This window comes from Trachurus japonicus, chromosome 11 (assembly GCF_045865225.1).
Source record: "Trachurus japonicus isolate A0001 chromosome 11, Traja_1.0".
In the NCBI taxonomy this organism is placed as follows: domain Eukaryota; kingdom Metazoa; phylum Chordata; class Actinopteri; order Carangiformes; family Carangidae; genus Trachurus; species Trachurus japonicus.
Genome location: NC_140917.1, coordinates 12,123,733 through 12,140,520, shown reverse-complemented (window position 1 = coordinate 12,140,520; position 16,788 = coordinate 12,123,733). Strand labels below are relative to the sequence as shown.

The window sequence follows — 16,788 nt, the reverse complement described above, 5'->3', positions numbered from 1 at the left end:
GCTCTTCGGTACAACATCCTTAAAAAACACATCACACAACACCAAAGCATGATCCGTAAAACCGACTGGCACTATCCTACATTCTTTAACCACATTAAAATGGTGCTTAAAACAATACAACCTATCCAGCCTGGCTAGAGAGACCCCCCCCTCTCTCAGGTGGGACCAGGTGTACTGACGACAGTCTGTGTGCATCCTCCTCCACACATCCACCAAGCCATGGGAGTGGACCAGCTGCTTCAGGGTGTGCTGGGAACCTGGATGCGGCTCTGCATGATTGCGATCTAAAAGATCAGCCTCTGTACAGTTAAAATCCCCGCCCAAAAATAAAAAATCCTCCGAGCTGCAGCAGTTAAGTGTGGAATTCACTGTCGTAAAAAAGCTCTTTCTCTCATTTCCATTGTTTGGCGCATAAATATTTATAAAAACCAGGGTAAAAGTATCAAATTTGGCTCTGACTAGAAGGCACCTCCCCTTGACCACCTCCTCCACCTCTAAGGAGGAAGGAGTGAACCTCCTAGAGAGGAGGATGCCCACACCAGCACTCAGTGTGGTGTGGTGGCTTAGCACCACCTGCCCCTCCCATTCTTTCTCCCAGTCCCCCTCATTACCCTGGTCACTATGAACCTCTTGCAAAAACAACACATCAATACGTTTACTCCTTGCTGTGTCCAACACAAGTGCCCTCTTTCTCACCTCCCTCGCTCCATTCACATTCAGCGTTCCTACTCTAAAACCATTCATATGGGAGATAAACAAGGGGGCAGTTGTCGGTCTGAGAAGTGAAGCTCACTTCCGCGTTCAAAAAACTGCAATCCCCTCGAATTCCTCTGGGGGCTGGTGTCAGAAGGGAGCATTCCCCATAGACCCCCATGTTAAAATCGCCGACTTTACATCCTCAGTAAACATGTTAAAAGCCTGGTGTCAGAACGTTTTTTCGTCTCAATCGATAGTTTCTACCCCCGCACACACTCTGAGGGGGGTGAATTTTTTTTTAACTCTATAGTTTTACTATTATTAGGTTAAAATTCTGGCCAATCAGGGCGCGGAAACGTTGAGTGACAGGTCCGAGCAGCTCCGTGGACAGCTGCTTCGAGGCCAGTGGGCGGGTTCTCGGCCGGCCAATCCAACATGGCGCTGTTCAGGCCGCCATATTTGAGTCACAAAAACGACTCCCCAAAACCAATGGGTGACGTCACGGACGCTACGTCCATTCTTTTTACAGTCTATGGAGATAAAGGAAAAATAAAAAATACAAAAAATAATAAAGAATGGGAACACAAAACGCATCATCATACTCAAAGATGTAGTTGTTTTCTGACTTTTAACATATGTTTTCTTAACCTAAAGATTTCTTGATCAGTTAAGTCAGATGATGCTCTGTGCTTTATGACGTGCTTGGCCGTCAGGAAAAAGGTAAACTTGTCAGGGAAATGTTGATCAAAGTTGAGGTTTTTAACACCTTTTGTTCTCTGCAGAAAACTCTTAAAGGAGATATCAGTGAAATGTTTTTGTTAATATAAGTCCTAATTAGTCATATTTTCCGTCAGCAATCATTTACATAGAGTGTTTCGACCGGAACACGAGTCTCTCCGTCACTCTGCTCTGCTGTAACCCGAGGAGAAAAAATTTCTTCTGGGATACAAGTGTTATCCAATCAGGAGGCAGAACGGCCGTGCTCCCTGCCTGTGCACGCGCATACACCAAAACCAACATGGCGGAGGAAGGGAAACTACCGATTCCAGCGCTGCCACAGACGGCATACACAAAAAAGAAAGCAAAACGCAAAAAAACGGATGCAGATAAACAAGAAGAAAAGAAAAGAAGGGATACTAAGCTGAAGACCCGCATTTATATTGGTGACGCTTTCGATCGATGGAGAAATCTGAGGACAATCCTGGGTGTAAAAAATGATGCGGATTTAGCTTTTCTCCTACTGGACAGGTAAGCAACATTTTACTCAGTGGCATAATTACGTGTTTTTACATCAAGCTAGCTCCCCAGCCGTTGTACAGTAGCCACTAGTATGTTGAAATATGCTCTTTTAGCGATAATTGCGTATCTGTCATAATGTAGCTTTGAGAAAGACAACACAACATCGACGCCTTTCAAGCCCCGCGGAAAGCGTCCCCCACCCCCATCGTCGCTGTCCAGCGTCACCATTAGTTCTCCTGACAGGTAACAGGCTGTAGTTTCATGTGAGTATGTGGCTGCTATGGTCATTTCAGATCGGTCAGAATATCATATTGATTTCTTTGTTTTCGCCAGGGAAGATGACGGTGACTTGGCTCAGCAGCTAGAGGAAGATATCCCCATGGAGGAAGCTATTCGTCAATTGGAGGCGAGGTCTGTGTGTATTGTTGTTACCTGTTGATTTTGCAAGATAACTTGTCTGAAGGCAGTGCTCAGACATCCAGAGTTGTTGTTTAGAATACTATGTGTGATTGCTGCTTAGACAGATAGTTGCTAGCAGTAAATTTTGTTGAAGCAACTGCACTTGTTTATTTGTCTGTGAATACGTTTAGGCTAATTGTCCAAGAGGCTTCATCAGTTCATGCTGGCATCTGACCAGGCTAGGACAGATGCTTTTGCCTGAACTCCTTTGAGATGTTGTACATTTTGTTCTTCAATTACTAAATATTGAAAACTGGAAATAAGGAAGTAGGAAAAAAATGGAAGCACAGTATAATACATAAATGCAAATTTACATGTCTTCATTTTTTTTCCTCTGTAGTATGCATAACACATGCAGCCTCTTTTTTCTTTATTTTTTCCAGTATGTGCTCAGTTGATTTGAATGAGGTCTTCGATGTAGAGGAGTTCAACAGCATCCATAATGCAACGTAAGTTACTGTTTGTGTGTGTGTATGACACATAAAAACTACAGTTATTGGCTGAAGTATAACACACCTCTTATTTTTTTTAGCCTTGACTGGGAAGACGACACTTGGCTTCCAGAGATCCAAGATTGGCCACTGTCATCTTCTGAGGAAGATTGTACACGGGAATTTGACAGTGAGGACGACGATGAAAGTGATGATGATTTTGTGCCCCGCATTTATGTCAAGTAAGTTATTGTGAATACATATACGGGATGCAGTCAGTAAAATGAGTATGGTTGTGCTTATGCTTGATTGTTTGCTTTTGTCATCATCCCAACAGGTCTGGTGGTGCCCTTAGGTCAAAAATGAATATTGATCATGTTCCAGAAGTCAGTGTTGACGAAACTGTCCATGATGTGGGAGAGGATGGCCCAGATAGCATAGCAGCTCCAGATCCAGCCACTGATGTCCCAGTCAAGGATGACATTATCGATGATCCAGCCTACATTGCTTACAACATGTCTCTGCAACAATTAGTGGCCCATCTTCAGCTACCAGATGAAGTGTGCACAGTGTTCAATCGCAACACCATGGCAAAATGTGGAGCACCCAAACCTTTTGATGTTCGTATTACATCAAGGGGCACGGCAGCCATAATTGAATGGGTGAGTCTTTATTGCCTAGTTCACCTTTTTTTGTTTTGTATTGCTGTGATTATCAATAATAATGTTTTCAAACTGTTGATATGTTTTAATTGTGATTATGTAATACTTGTGAATTTCAGGTTTGTGTTCATGGTCACACCGTGTGGAAATGGACTTCCCAGCCCTATATCAATTTTGGAATGCTGGTTGGAGACTTTCTTTTGTCTTGTAATGTACTCCTTTCAGGAAACAATTACACAAAGATTGCTCTCCTATTCAAATTCATGAATATGGGCATGGTGAACAGGACTACCTTCCACAAAATTCAAGGCCTGTACTGCATTGACACAATTAAAGATGTGTACAAACAAAAGAGGAGTGAGATAATCACTCGACTCCAAAAGAAAGCCAGTGTCGTAGCCCTTGGTAAGTGTCTCTCTCACAATGCACAGTCAAAATAGATGTGTACAAGGTATCATTACAATCCGGGGCAATCAGTAATTCTTAGGCTAACATGTAGTTTTTTTCTTTTATTCATTTCTTTTTTACAGGTGATGGTCGAATGGACAGTCCTGGTTTCAGCGCACAGTATTGTACGTACACAACCATGGATAACGATAGTAAAGAGATTATCTGCGTGTTCAACATGGACAAAAGAGAGACTGCAAGGAATTCAGTTATCATGGAAAGAGAGGCATTCATCCGCACATTTGACACCCTGTGTCAAGAAGTGAAGCTGTCAGAGTTCTGCACGGACGCCCATGTCCAAATTGCAGCTCTTTTTAGTAAGACTCTTTGTACTTGCATTTCCAATTCTACTGCTGCTCTACCTACTTGAGAGCTTTAGATATTAGACACAAATCAAGCATGCATTGAATGATTTGCAGTTGCAACTATTATGGATTACAAATGTTACAAACACAAACGTTTTTTCTTGTATTTCATTTTTCAGATAAGGGGAAATACAAAGACAGTGGAGTTCATCATTCATTTGACATGTGGCATGGATCCAAAAACCTGTCCAAAAAGTTACATGCCGTAAGTGATATTTTTCCAATGTAGTGTACATGTGGACATTAGTCTCACTATATGCACTTATGTTCACTCAAAAAAATGCTTTTCATTCATACATTATCTTTGATGAATTCAAACAATCTGCCAATGAAATTTGAAATTTGTTAAACTAATCAAACATGCAACATGAAGAACTCCCTCACGTGAAAAATGTATGCTTCAGTACTGGAGTTTTGCATGGGAAAGGCAGTAATGGTCGTTATACGTTTTAGACTCTGCAGAAGTTTAGTCTGTTACTCAGACTCCCTATACAAACACTATGTCTTCAATTCTAATTGCAGGTAGGTCAGCTCAAGGACTGCACTATCATCCATGAGTGGAACAGGGACATTTGCAACCACTTTTGGTATTGTTGCAAGACGGCCGATGACTACGACACTTTCTTTGTAAGCATTATACAAACCCCTGTACAATTCAATAATACCTTTGAAATATTTTACGTAACGATTACTTCAACCTAACCTTTCAATGTAAAGGACTTTGACCAGGCTAATCCATGTGGTTGCTGTTGAAGTTGTGAATTATGTGGCTGATGAAGTTGTTTACCATGTATAAATGCCATGCCTTTCAGGTGCAGTTTTGTGACATTGCATATAATTAGTGCTCTACTGACTTTTATTTTATTTATCTGTAGGATATGTGGACTGGGGTTTTACACCACGTGACTGGAGAGCACTCCTGGGTTTTGGGTGCCTGTACACATGGCCCCTTGACAGACAGCAGAGACAAGCCGTTGATTGAGAAGGGATCCACAGCACACCAGAAGCTGGCAGAAGTTATCATGAATGAACGCTGGCTCAAGACTGTAACTAAGTACTTGACTTTCAGGTAAGGTCATCTGTTTATTTTTTATTTGTCTAACATCTTTTCAGCAGCAAATTGTCGGAATATGATCTTACTAACGCCCATAATGTTATATTTTTGGTCTTGCATCTGAAGAATTTGTCAGGTGTGTATGTGTACACTTATTCCCCCTCTCAAACATACTTTTCTTCCTGCATTTCATATGTCATAGGTCAACTGCAGAACTTGAGTCGTACCACAACCACATACTGATGTATGCTGGGAAGCGTTTCGGATTCTCCCCCCCGTTTATGAAGCCCGGGTCCTTTTAGCTGCCCTCGACTACAATCACCACCTTGGCCGATCACCAAAGAAAACATCCTCAGGAGAATATCAGTAAGTTCTACATGAAGACATCAGATGCTTCAGAAATTTAGTGAATAGTGTTGTGACAAGACTTTGTGATATTCAGACATAACCCTATTTCTTATGGTGATAAGCTGTGTCATGGTATCATTATACAAAAGAAGCAGAGCATAACGGTGGCTGACGTTGAAATTTTTAAAGAAAAACTTTCATGAGTCTTGCTTGTCAACACTAATGACTTCATTTTGAATGTGTATGACATGAAACTTCCTCACTCTGATTACAAACAATAATGAATAAATGCAGACATGTCTATCATAGCTGTAATACTCATCTGAAATTACTTACGCTTGAGCTCAATTTTAACACTTTTACATTCAACAAGGTACCGGAAGCTGTATCACAAAAAGTCAAGGAAGTGGACACTCCAAGTACTGAAGGAAAAGAAGGAGTACAGCTACATTCCCAACATGCAAAGAGCTGTGCTAAAGAAAAGGCTGTCCTCCAAAGAGGGCATGTCATCATCAATGCCCAAGAGACCAGGAGACCCAAGAGACCTTGGAGTTCTCTCTGGCATTCCTGCACCAACAAAGGAGGAGCTGTTTCAGACACAAATCAGCCGAGGAACAGGTGATTTATAAATCATGATGTCATTGATGATGAATTTGTCAAAGTCATATTTGATTAGATAATACTAATGTCTGCACTATTGTGTTTTCTAAGGACGATCTCTGCCGGACCAAGAATCCAGTCAAGGCCCCTGAAGAGTGTGTGTTGGTGGCTCTGCCCCTGTCTGTGGAGCTATTTGTAATTTAGTTGTACATAATAAAGTTTCATAGACTTATAACTGGTGCAGAGACTGCAGTTGTTTTTGTATTTAAAAACAAGAACATAGAGAATAAGGTGAATGTAAAGATAATTTATTCAAAAATACAACAGTTTAAAGAACATTTTTGTAAAAAATAACATTTTTCAAAAAAATATGAATAAAACAAATAACTTGTAACTTTAAAACACAAGAACAAAAAATCTTAAACCCTGCTTGGGCGGAAGCCAACATAAAACCCATGAGGGTCAGGAAAACTCTCGCGAATGCGTACCACGCAGCAGCTCGGGATAACCACACGGTTTCCCTGACCCAGCACTCCATGCTGCCACATAACAAAATTGCGGTAGGCAGCATGACGGAACTGTCGATTTCTGTCACCCGGATGTGGAGCAATATCTACTGCCCGCACATCATTCCATATGGCCACCGCCAGCTGCAGGACTCCAGGGGCTAAGATGTATGCCTCCATATGTGGCAGCCTTGAAACGCACCACGGTGGCTGCTGAGAGCAGCAGAGATTTTCCACATCAGTGGGCATGTCCCTGCAGTTTTCACACACACACCAGGGTGGGCTGCCAGGTGTGGGAGGGTCTGCTGGGGTTAGCTGTGTGTTTCGGCGTAGTGCCAGGTGTATCAGGCCAGGGTCCCGGTCCATACAAAATAGACACACGTCCATCACCTCCTCTGCAGTCAGGGCGTTGAGTGCTTCCTGTTATGAAAAATTATTGTTATGTAACTTGTAACTTTGATTTCAAAGTGGTAAGTTTCTTTAAAAATAGGCTAACAGTCAGTCTGTATAAGTCCATAACATTTTCAGATTTTTCAGATCTAATACACTGTGATTTTGACTTCATTGTCATTGTCATTGTACAGTAAACACAATACATATGTTCCAGAAAAACCGATTAGCCTACATCAATAGGTTTATCTTCATTTTGTGACATTCAGTCCCGTGAGATGCATCTTTGCTTTCACATAATACATCACGGCATAAATGTAACTGTAATTGCATTACTGGTATTTCATTGGTAACAAGTAATACATTACAAAAATGTATTACTTTGTAAATAATAACCTCGAACACTGCAGGTTTGTAATGTAAATGCATATTACATATGGCATTTTATTCATTAGAAATAAAGCAAAACAACATTGCAATTATCAATGATCAAATCTTATAAATACATACCCTATCGACCGCAACCCTGACGGACTGGATGTTCCGCACACGCTGGACATCATCCACTGTCATGCCGAGGGCACCAGCGCCTCTTCCTCGCCCACCGCCTCTCCCACGGCCTCTCCCACCGCGGCTACGGCGTGATGAGGTTCCTCCTCTCCTCCCTCTCTGCCTTCCCCTGGCACGTCCAGGTGTGTGCTCATCTTCAACATATGTACTGTAACAGAAAATCGAACCGGACTTAGAACTACTCTATCTACTATTATTATTACAAATAATTAGGCTACAAAAAAACAAAAAGGCAAGGCAAGGCAATTTTATTTGTATAGCCCGTTTTTACAAACAGTTTGTCTCAAAGGGCTTTACATGGCATCACAACAACATCCTCTGTCCTTAGACCCTCACATCCACTGAGGAAAAACTCCATAGAAAACCCTTTTAACAGGGAAAAATCGGAGAAACCTCAGGGTGAGCAACAGAGGGATCCCTCACCCAGGACGGACAGACGTGCAATAGATGTTGTTACAGAAAAAAAAAAAAAAACACTACATATTTATACAAACGTGTGTTTTTTCTGTGTACGGACAACTATCATTAGTCACAAAGTTTGTTTTTTAATAAACTTACGGGTCTTGGTCTGACGGAGATGAATCTGCCATCATGCGTCTTGCAGGCACCTGTTGTGATGGAGGACGATGCGCGTGCATGTGGATGACGTAGGGGCGAGGGCGGGGAATGCTAACTCAATCCGCCGACCGAAAGTTAGCCAAAACGGCCTCGCCGCTGATATCTCCTTTAACCATCTGAGATGTGTAAAGTTCTTTCACCTGACCACCAGTGACTGTCTGCGTCTGTGAGAGGGCGAGGTCACTGCCGTCTGACATGGAGGTTTCACTGTCGCTGCTGTCTACATCCGCAGCAGCCGCCACACCAACCTCCAGCCGTACAGCCTTCGCTCCTCCCTCCCCCTGCGCCGTGATTTTACGTTTACTGTTCCTACGAGACGCCACTGGCCTCCAGCCTGATGCTCCTGCCCTCACCCCATCAGCCTGCTCACACACACTAGCAGGCTGCACACTCACACCTTCAGCCTGCTCACACACACTAGCAGGCTGCACACTCACACCCTCAGCCTGCTCACACACACTAGCAGGCTGCACACTCACACCTTCAGCCTGCTCACACACACTAGCAGGCTGCACACTCACACCCTCAGCCTGCTCACACACACTAGCAGGCTGCACACTCACACCCTCAGCCTGCTCACACACACTAGCAGGCTGCACACTCACACCCTCAGCCTGCTCACACACACTAGCAGGCTGCACACACACATCAGCAGACCCACCACCAGTCTTCTCACGCACATCACCAGGTGCTTCACCTCCACCTCCTTCCTCCAACAGCTCCTCTACTCCATCATTCAGTTCCCCAATCTCCTCAGCTGACTTTCCCTCGACCACTGACACCCCCACCTCGCCTGTGTCCCTCAACTCACCCTCCTCCATCTCCTCACCTCCACCCCTCTCACTCACCTCCTGCTCCTGTCTCTGTTGCCCTGATTCAGCTGCTGCTCTCTCCTCTCCGTCCGAACCGGCGGTCGGTCCTCGCCGCCCGACGCTCCTCCGCCGCGGAGCGGGGACGGGTCCCCCACTCGGACCGGCAGCGGCCTCCGCCCCCCGCGCCGCCGAGGTCGACGGCGGGGAAGCGGCCCCGACCGCCGCCGGGCCCGCGGCCGGATCCGGCGGAGCCGAACCGGTCCGGCTCGGACAAGCCCTAATCAGGTGGCCCTCCTCCCCGCAACCGAAACATTTCGCTTGAGATGACGTAGCAAACAGAGTATAAGCAAAATCATCCACTCTCACAATGAACCGGTAATTAAACTCTTCTGCCCGATTGTTAAGTAACATATAGAGTTGCCTCCGATGCGACACCACATGGCGAAGCAGCGGAGACTTACAGCCGGAGAGCAGCTTCCTAATGGGGGACACTACTTTACCGTGACGAGACAGCTCTCGGACCAGGAAATCATCGCTGATGAACGGGGGCACGTTGGACAGAGTGATCCGGGCTGCAGGCTGCATCAACGGCAGCACCTCCTCAAACAGCCCGTTCACCATCAGCCCCGTCTCCACCAGTTCCTTCACCTGCTCTACCTTCTCCAAAAACAACACCACAGACCGACTCATCCGAGCAGCGGACTTCACCGAGCCATGGCCGATCCTCTCACCCACAGCCAGGGCCACGTCCTCCACGCTGCCCGGGGAACCGGCTGCCAGCTTGATCCCATGCTTCCTCGACAGGGAGGAGAAACCCGCTGCTGCCATGATGGCCTCACCTGGCCTCCTCCCCCCCGACCAGACAAAGTCTGGCCGCAAAAAAACCCCAAAAACTACACAAAACAACTAATCTAACACTCAATAACCCTACAAACTAACAAAAAAATACCAATAATAAACAAACCCACCGTAGTGAGAAAGGATAGTAAATAAGAAAAAGAAAGAAAGGACAAAAAGTCTCCCAATCTCAAGAAGAAGAAGAAGAAGAAGAAGAAAGAATTCCTAGGAATACAATAGGTTCCCGGCAGCTTAGAAGAAGAAGAAGAAGAAGAAGAAGAAGAAGAAGAAGAAGAAGAAGAAGAAGAAGAAGAAGAAGAAGAAGAAGAAGAAGAAGAAGAAGAAGAAGAAGAAGAAGAAGAAGAAGAAGAAGAAGAAGAAGAAGAAGAAGAAGAAGAAGAAGAAGAAGAAGAAGAAGAAGAAGAAGAAGAAGAAGAAGAAGAATACAATAGTGTCCCGGCAGCTTAGCTGCCCGGACCCTAATAAAGAAAGAAAGAAAGAAAAAAAACAGCATTGCAAGGTCACCCATTCCGTACTTCTGTCTGTTCAAGACCGGCATATTTAACCCACTTGGCCCACCTTTTAGTAAATATGATCTTTTGAAGGCGGAGGGAGAAGGTAATCCTTTCCATAAGGTAAATGTCATTTACGATACTTATCCACTCCTGTATTGTGGGTGGATCGGGGACCAACCAACGTCTTGTAAGTGCTTTTTTTACCAGCGGTTACCAAAATATCAAATAAGTATTCATCAGCTTTCCCGACCTGTAAATCAAAATTTCCTAAAAAATAATGTGGAAAACTGCATAGCCAGATTAGTGTTAAATAGACCACTTAATACTTTATGAAGTTCTGCCCAGAAGGATTTAACCACTGAGCATTCCCAAAAGATATGCCAGTGATTGGCTTCCCGGTGTCCACATTGCCTCCAGCACGTAGCTTCCCCTCCGGCGCCTGCATTTCAAATAACTTCCTGTATCTGTGTCACACGAGGTTCACCACAGCGGGAGATGCGTCTATTTACCACGATCACAAATTATCACAGATTCCCGCTCCACATATTCAACAGAATAACCGTTGGGCCAATATTAACAAGCCACAGATCCAGCAAACAGTTTGATACAATAAAATCTTTTAGTTTTATTTTAGAATTACTGATCAGGAAGTAACTTGTTTGTGACCAGTTTCACTCAGCAGCAAACTCTCACAAGATCTCGAAATATTTCTGTGGTAGTATCTTTAATGAGATAATAAGGAATGAAACTGACTTTTCAACTGCAAGAGGACAAAACTTAAGACTAATTAAATCTGTGGCAAGACTCAAATCATTTCAACAACATATATTTACTTCCTAGCAACAATTTAACAAAATGACCAAACTTACGAACACCACACCCAAAAAGGTCTACAATGTTTTCTAGAACCAATTCACAGATTTGTTAGTACTAGTATTACCACAGTGAACTTTAACCCATGTCCAGACAACAACAGAGCATTGAATTCTTCAGACTGGTTTACTGTCGCTGCCAAGACGAAGCCTCTGATGCTGTTTGCCTATTGGTCGTCTATGAACATTTCTGAACGCGTCCTTGCATCCATGGGCTTTCCATCTGAAACTGGCATTGACACTTGGCAGCTGAACATGTTGCAAAGCAAACTGAAGACCTACCTTTTTAGCCTTGCTTTCAACTGATTCGTACTATTCCTATTATTTTGAAACATGCATTTAATTTAATTTATCTTATTTTCTTATTTATTTGTTTACTATTATTATCTTTTTTATTCTATCTTAATTCACCCATTCTTTTCTCTATTTTATCCCACTACACCTGCTTATTCTTACCTAGTGTCTTTCTGGTCTTCTCTTTTTATCTATTTTACCTCATTTGATCTAGTATCTCTCTTATCTTCTCATTCTATCTATCTTATTTCATTTTACCTAGTGTCTTTCTCGTCTTCTCAATTTTACTTATTTTACTTCATTTTAACTAGTGTTTTCCCCACTGCAAATGAGTGAGTATTAGATAGCGTTTCCCCGATAAAATCCAATGTTCTAAAATGATTGTGTGAATGTGTATGTGTTTGCGAATCTATGTATGTCTCCCTAACATGTGTTCCCTATGTCTCCCAATATGTGTCCCCTATATTGCTTGTTTTTAACATGTAAAGCACTTTGAGCTGCCATGGGCATGAAAAGTGCTATACAAATAAAGCCTGATTTATTGATTGATTGATTGATTGTCTTTGGCATGTTTTCTCATGTGTTGTGTCAGATGTGACTTTGTACCAAATGTTTTATCACACCCAGAGCAGCAAAATGGTTTCTCTCCTGTGTGATTTGTCATGTGTTTCGCCAGACTTGTCTTGATGCCAAATGTTTTACCACACTCAGAGCAGCTGAATGGTTTCTGTCCTGTGTGAGTTATCATGTGTATTGTCAGGTTTGTCTTCCTGCCAAATGTTTTATCACACTCAGAGCAGCTAAATGGTTTCTCTCCTGTGTGAGTTATCATGTGGTCTGTCAGATATGACTTCCTGCCAAATGTTTTATCACACTCAGAGCAGCTAAATGGTTTCTCTCCTGTGTGAGTTGTCATGTGTCCTGTCAGATGTGACTTCTTGGCAAATGTTTTATCACACTCAGAGCAGCTAAATGGTTTCTCTCCTGTGTGAGTTCTCATGTGTGTAATCAGGTCTATCTTGATGCCAAATGTTTTACCACACTCAGAGCAGCTAAATGGTTTCTCTCCTGTGTGAGTTCTCATGTGTGTTGTCAGATTTGACCTCTGGGCAAATGTTTTATCACACTCAGAGCAGCTAAATGGTTTCTCTCCTGTGTGAGTTCTCATGTGTCCTGTCAGATGTGACTTCCTGCCAAATGTTTTACCACACTCAGAGCAGCTAAATGGTTTCTCTCCTGTGTGAATTCTCATGTGCCTCGTCAGGTCTGTCTTGTTGCCAAATGTTTTATCACACTCAGAGCAGCTAAATGGTTTCCTGTTAGTATCACAGTCATTATTTTCAGAGTTCAACCCAGACTGAGGTTCTTTTTTCTCCCTCTCCTCATCTTCACTGTCTTCAGTCTCAGATGATTCGGAGGTCTTGTCATTAGTATCTGGTTGTAAATGTCTGTCTGAACATGTGTTTCTGTCTGGTTCTGGTTCTCCATCAGTGTCTGTTTCCATGTGTTTAGGGGAGCTGCTGGCTGGAGGCTCTGCTCCTCCGTCCTCCTCAGTCTGACCCTGTTGAAGCTGTGAGAGCGGAGGTTTCTCTTCATTATCTTCATGTTCACTTTTCACAGGTAAAGGAATGAATTTGAACTCCTCTGCTCCTTGAAGCTGCTCTCCTCCATGAGTGGTCCAATTGTCCAGCTCTTCTTTTACACGAGGAGGCTCAGAGTCCCTCTGGTCCTGACTGGAGCTCCACTCCTGCTGCTCTGTGGGAAATTCCTGTGCCCTCACACACTCTGAAATACAAACATTACACACAACTTAAAACAACTCACAACACTTGAGAAGCAAGGGACTGCTTTTCTAATACGCTTTGAGAGCACAAACATCACTGCAGTGTTCTCAGTCTGACTTAATTACGGCCTTTAATGGTAACACTTTACAATAAGGTACACAAAATTAGAGTAGTTAATGAGTAACTAATGAAGAACTAATGAGGAACTTATGAGTAGTTAGTGAGGAACTAAGCTACACAAAATTACAGTAGTTACTGAGGAACTAAGCTACACAAAATTACAGTAGTTACTGAGGAACTACTGATTAATTAACTATTAGTTAATGGTCAATTCTTCAGGAACCCCTGATCAAATTTCAGAGGAGTAGTTACTGAGGAACTAATGAGTAGTTAGTTAGGGAAATGAGATACACAAAAGTAGAGTAGTTACTGAGGAACTAATGATTAACTAACTATTAGTTAATGGTCAGTTCTTCAGGAACCCCTGATCAAATTTCAGAGGAGTAGTTAATGAGGAACTAATGAGGAACTATTAATGATCAGTTCTTCATTAACTCATGATCAAATTTCATAGAAAGTTAATCACAACTTGATGATTAGTGAACTAGTTACTTCATCAGTACAGAATCATTACTCAATAAAATGTCCAGTAGTTAACCTTTATGACCTAAAGTGACACATAATGAGTGGTTTTTCATTTCTTCATCTTCATCTTTACATTAGTAGTTCCTTAAAAAATCACAGACAGCAGGATTCTTGAGAAGATTTTATTCATTAATTTCAGACCACATACACATCAATATGACCATCCATTTTGCCTTTGAAATAAATATGATAGTTTGTCACATGTTTGGTAGGCTAAATGAATGTATCATGGGGCTGTGTGTAAAGTACTGTATACTGATCACACCGTGGTTCACAGTAAAGTTGTTTGAGGTGCACAAAATTTAGAGTAGTTATTTACTATGAAACAAATTTGGAATGAATGAGGAACTCACTATTAGTTAATGGTGAGTTATTCAGTAACTCCTAATCAAATTACTGAGGAACTAACTATTACTTAATCATTAGTTACCCTTTTTGTGTACCTTAAGGTAAAGTGAGACATCAAAATGAGTAGGTAATGAGTACTGAATCATTACTTAGTCATTAGTTACCCTTTTTGTGTACGTTATAGTAAAGTGAGAAATCAAATTGAGTAGGTAATGAGTACTGAATCATTAGTTACCCTTTTTGTGTACCTTATAGTAAAGTGAGACATCAAAAGGACTAGGTAATGAGTACTGAATCATTAGTTACCCATTTTGTGTACCTTATAGTAAAGTGAGACATCAAAATGACTAGGTAATGAGTACTGAATCATTACTGAATCATTAGTTACTATTTTTGTGTACCTTATAGTAAAGTGAGACATCAAAATGACTAGGTAATGAGTACTGAATCATTACTGAATCATTAGTTACTCTTTTTGTGTACCTTATAGTAAAGTGAGACATCAAAATGACTAGGTAATAAGTACTGAATCATTAGTTACTATTTTTGTGTACCTTATAGTAAAGTGAGACATCAAAATGACTAGGTAATGAGTACTGAATCATTACTGAATCATTAGTTACTCTTTTTGTGTACCTTATAGTAAAGTGAGACATCAAAATGAGTAGGTAATAAGTACTGAATCATTACTGAATCATTAGTTACTATTTTTGTGTAAGGTACACAAACATTACAGTAGTTACTGATGAACTAATGAGGAACCAAAATAATCATTTGCCTCCATGTGCACCAAAATGACATAGAATGTAAAACAACAACAAAAACCTTTGTAACTTACTTGCTTAAAAAAAAAAGTCATTTGTCTTTTATTTTGGAAACAAGATCTTCAATTCCGGTGGCTCACCTGTGCAGCTTTACTGTGAGGAGCAGTGAATTCATTTGATAACTTATGAACCGTATATGATAGAGACGAGTTGTGAACAGCATCTGAATAACTGGATTTTTTTGAATGGTGCCTCTATGACAACAAGGGACGATATGCGTCATGTAACCACATGGTAAGGGAACAGAGCTAAACCGAGCTAGCATCAATGCATCACTTGAGCATACTTTCATAGAGGCACCATTGAAGGACCCTCGGAAAGCAAAGAATCCCGCGATTCAGATGCAGTTAACAGGTTATTTAATGTTTTGTACAACGTGTGCAAGTGTAGCATCAATGCTACATTCTGTTAACCGACCATAGCATCGATGCTATGCTAGGTCACTTTGGAGAAAGTTAGCATAGTAAAATTTGAGGAGTCATCTTACACATCTTCCAAAAAAAAAAAAAAGACAGATACCATTAAAATATCACTGCACGGTCACACCCTCATCCTCGAGATATCGTCGAAATGGGATTTTCCTTCTTTTGCTTTTCCCTGCATGGTCCATTGCTTCTCTTGTGCCAAGAGAATTCACTGCTCCTCACAGTAAAGGTGCACAGGAAATGATGATCTCGTTTCCAAAATAAAAGACAAATGACACTTTGTAAATGACCTTTAATATGATAAGAGAACATTACTTCATTTGTTGTTTTTATGTTTATTTATTTAGTTTCTGAACATTAGTCAAGGTCAGGGCTTTATTTCTTATATATTAAGCCGACGTTATATTCAGTGCTTTTATTTTGAAAGCGTCTCGCCGAGACCTCATAAACTTCCGGTGCTACGGATTTTACCGGCAGTGTGTCTGCAAGGCCAGAGTGTCTTCAATGCTAAAAGTGTGCCTAACTTACATGAAACGCCCTAGCACCTGGCTAATAAGGGGCACAAGGTTTGTTTTTGTTACCTTTTCATGTTATATTTATGTCCGGCTCGAGTTTGGTCGCCGTTGATAGTCTCATGTATGGAACATGTTGTGGTTAGCGGTAGCTATTAGCATTGGCCAGCTCGGCTTAGTTAGCTTAGCTTAGCTCCATCTCACTTCAATACATTGAAGTGAGATGAAGCTAAGCTAACTCGTTGATTGTTTTATTAATGCAACAGGACTGTTTTGCCTGTTTGATGTGAGGTCTGGTAAGGTTAAAAACAGTTTATTGGATTAAAAACAAACGGTTAAAAATATTTATTTCATGGTAATACAGCACTCCATTTGGATATTGTCTTTTGATTAAAGCAGAAGTGAGTGATCCGGTCGTTTTCGCTAATGCTGCGTTCCAGGCAGGCTTTTGAAATCGGAAATTACAGCTTCAAGTCACAACTTACGACTCTGTAGCGTTCCAGACAATCCACTCGTGTTTTTCCGACCTGTTTTA

At 41.9% G+C, this 16,788-nt stretch overlaps 2 protein-coding genes across 2 annotated transcripts; one reads left to right on the top strand and one right to left on the bottom strand.

Annotated features, from left to right (window-relative positions):
- Positions 1 to 1,875: 1,875 nt before the first annotated feature.
- Positions 1,876 to 5,372, top strand: LOC146978311 (uncharacterized). Its single transcript, XM_085790585.1, has 11 exons — positions 1,876 to 1,901; positions 2,077 to 2,178; positions 2,269 to 2,346; positions 2,778 to 2,843; positions 2,927 to 3,067; positions 3,163 to 3,487; positions 3,607 to 3,892; positions 4,018 to 4,251; positions 4,419 to 4,504; positions 4,822 to 4,926; positions 5,175 to 5,372. The coding sequence occupies exons 1-11, from the start codon at positions 1,876 to 1,878 to the stop codon at positions 5,370 to 5,372; spliced, it is 1,647 nt and encodes a 548-aa protein (XP_085646711.1).
- A 5,955-nt stretch (positions 5,373 to 11,327) lies between these two features.
- Positions 11,328 to 15,868, bottom strand: LOC146978310 (uncharacterized). The gene is made up of 2 exons (XM_085790584.1): positions 15,863 to 15,868; positions 11,328 to 13,498 (listed from the first exon to the last, which is right to left on the bottom strand). Exons 1-2 carry the CDS (start codon positions 15,866 to 15,868, stop codon positions 12,254 to 12,256), a joined length of 1,251 nt encoding a protein of 416 aa, XP_085646710.1. The 3' UTR covers positions 11,328 to 12,253.
- Between the last annotated feature and the right edge of the window lie 920 nt (positions 15,869 to 16,788).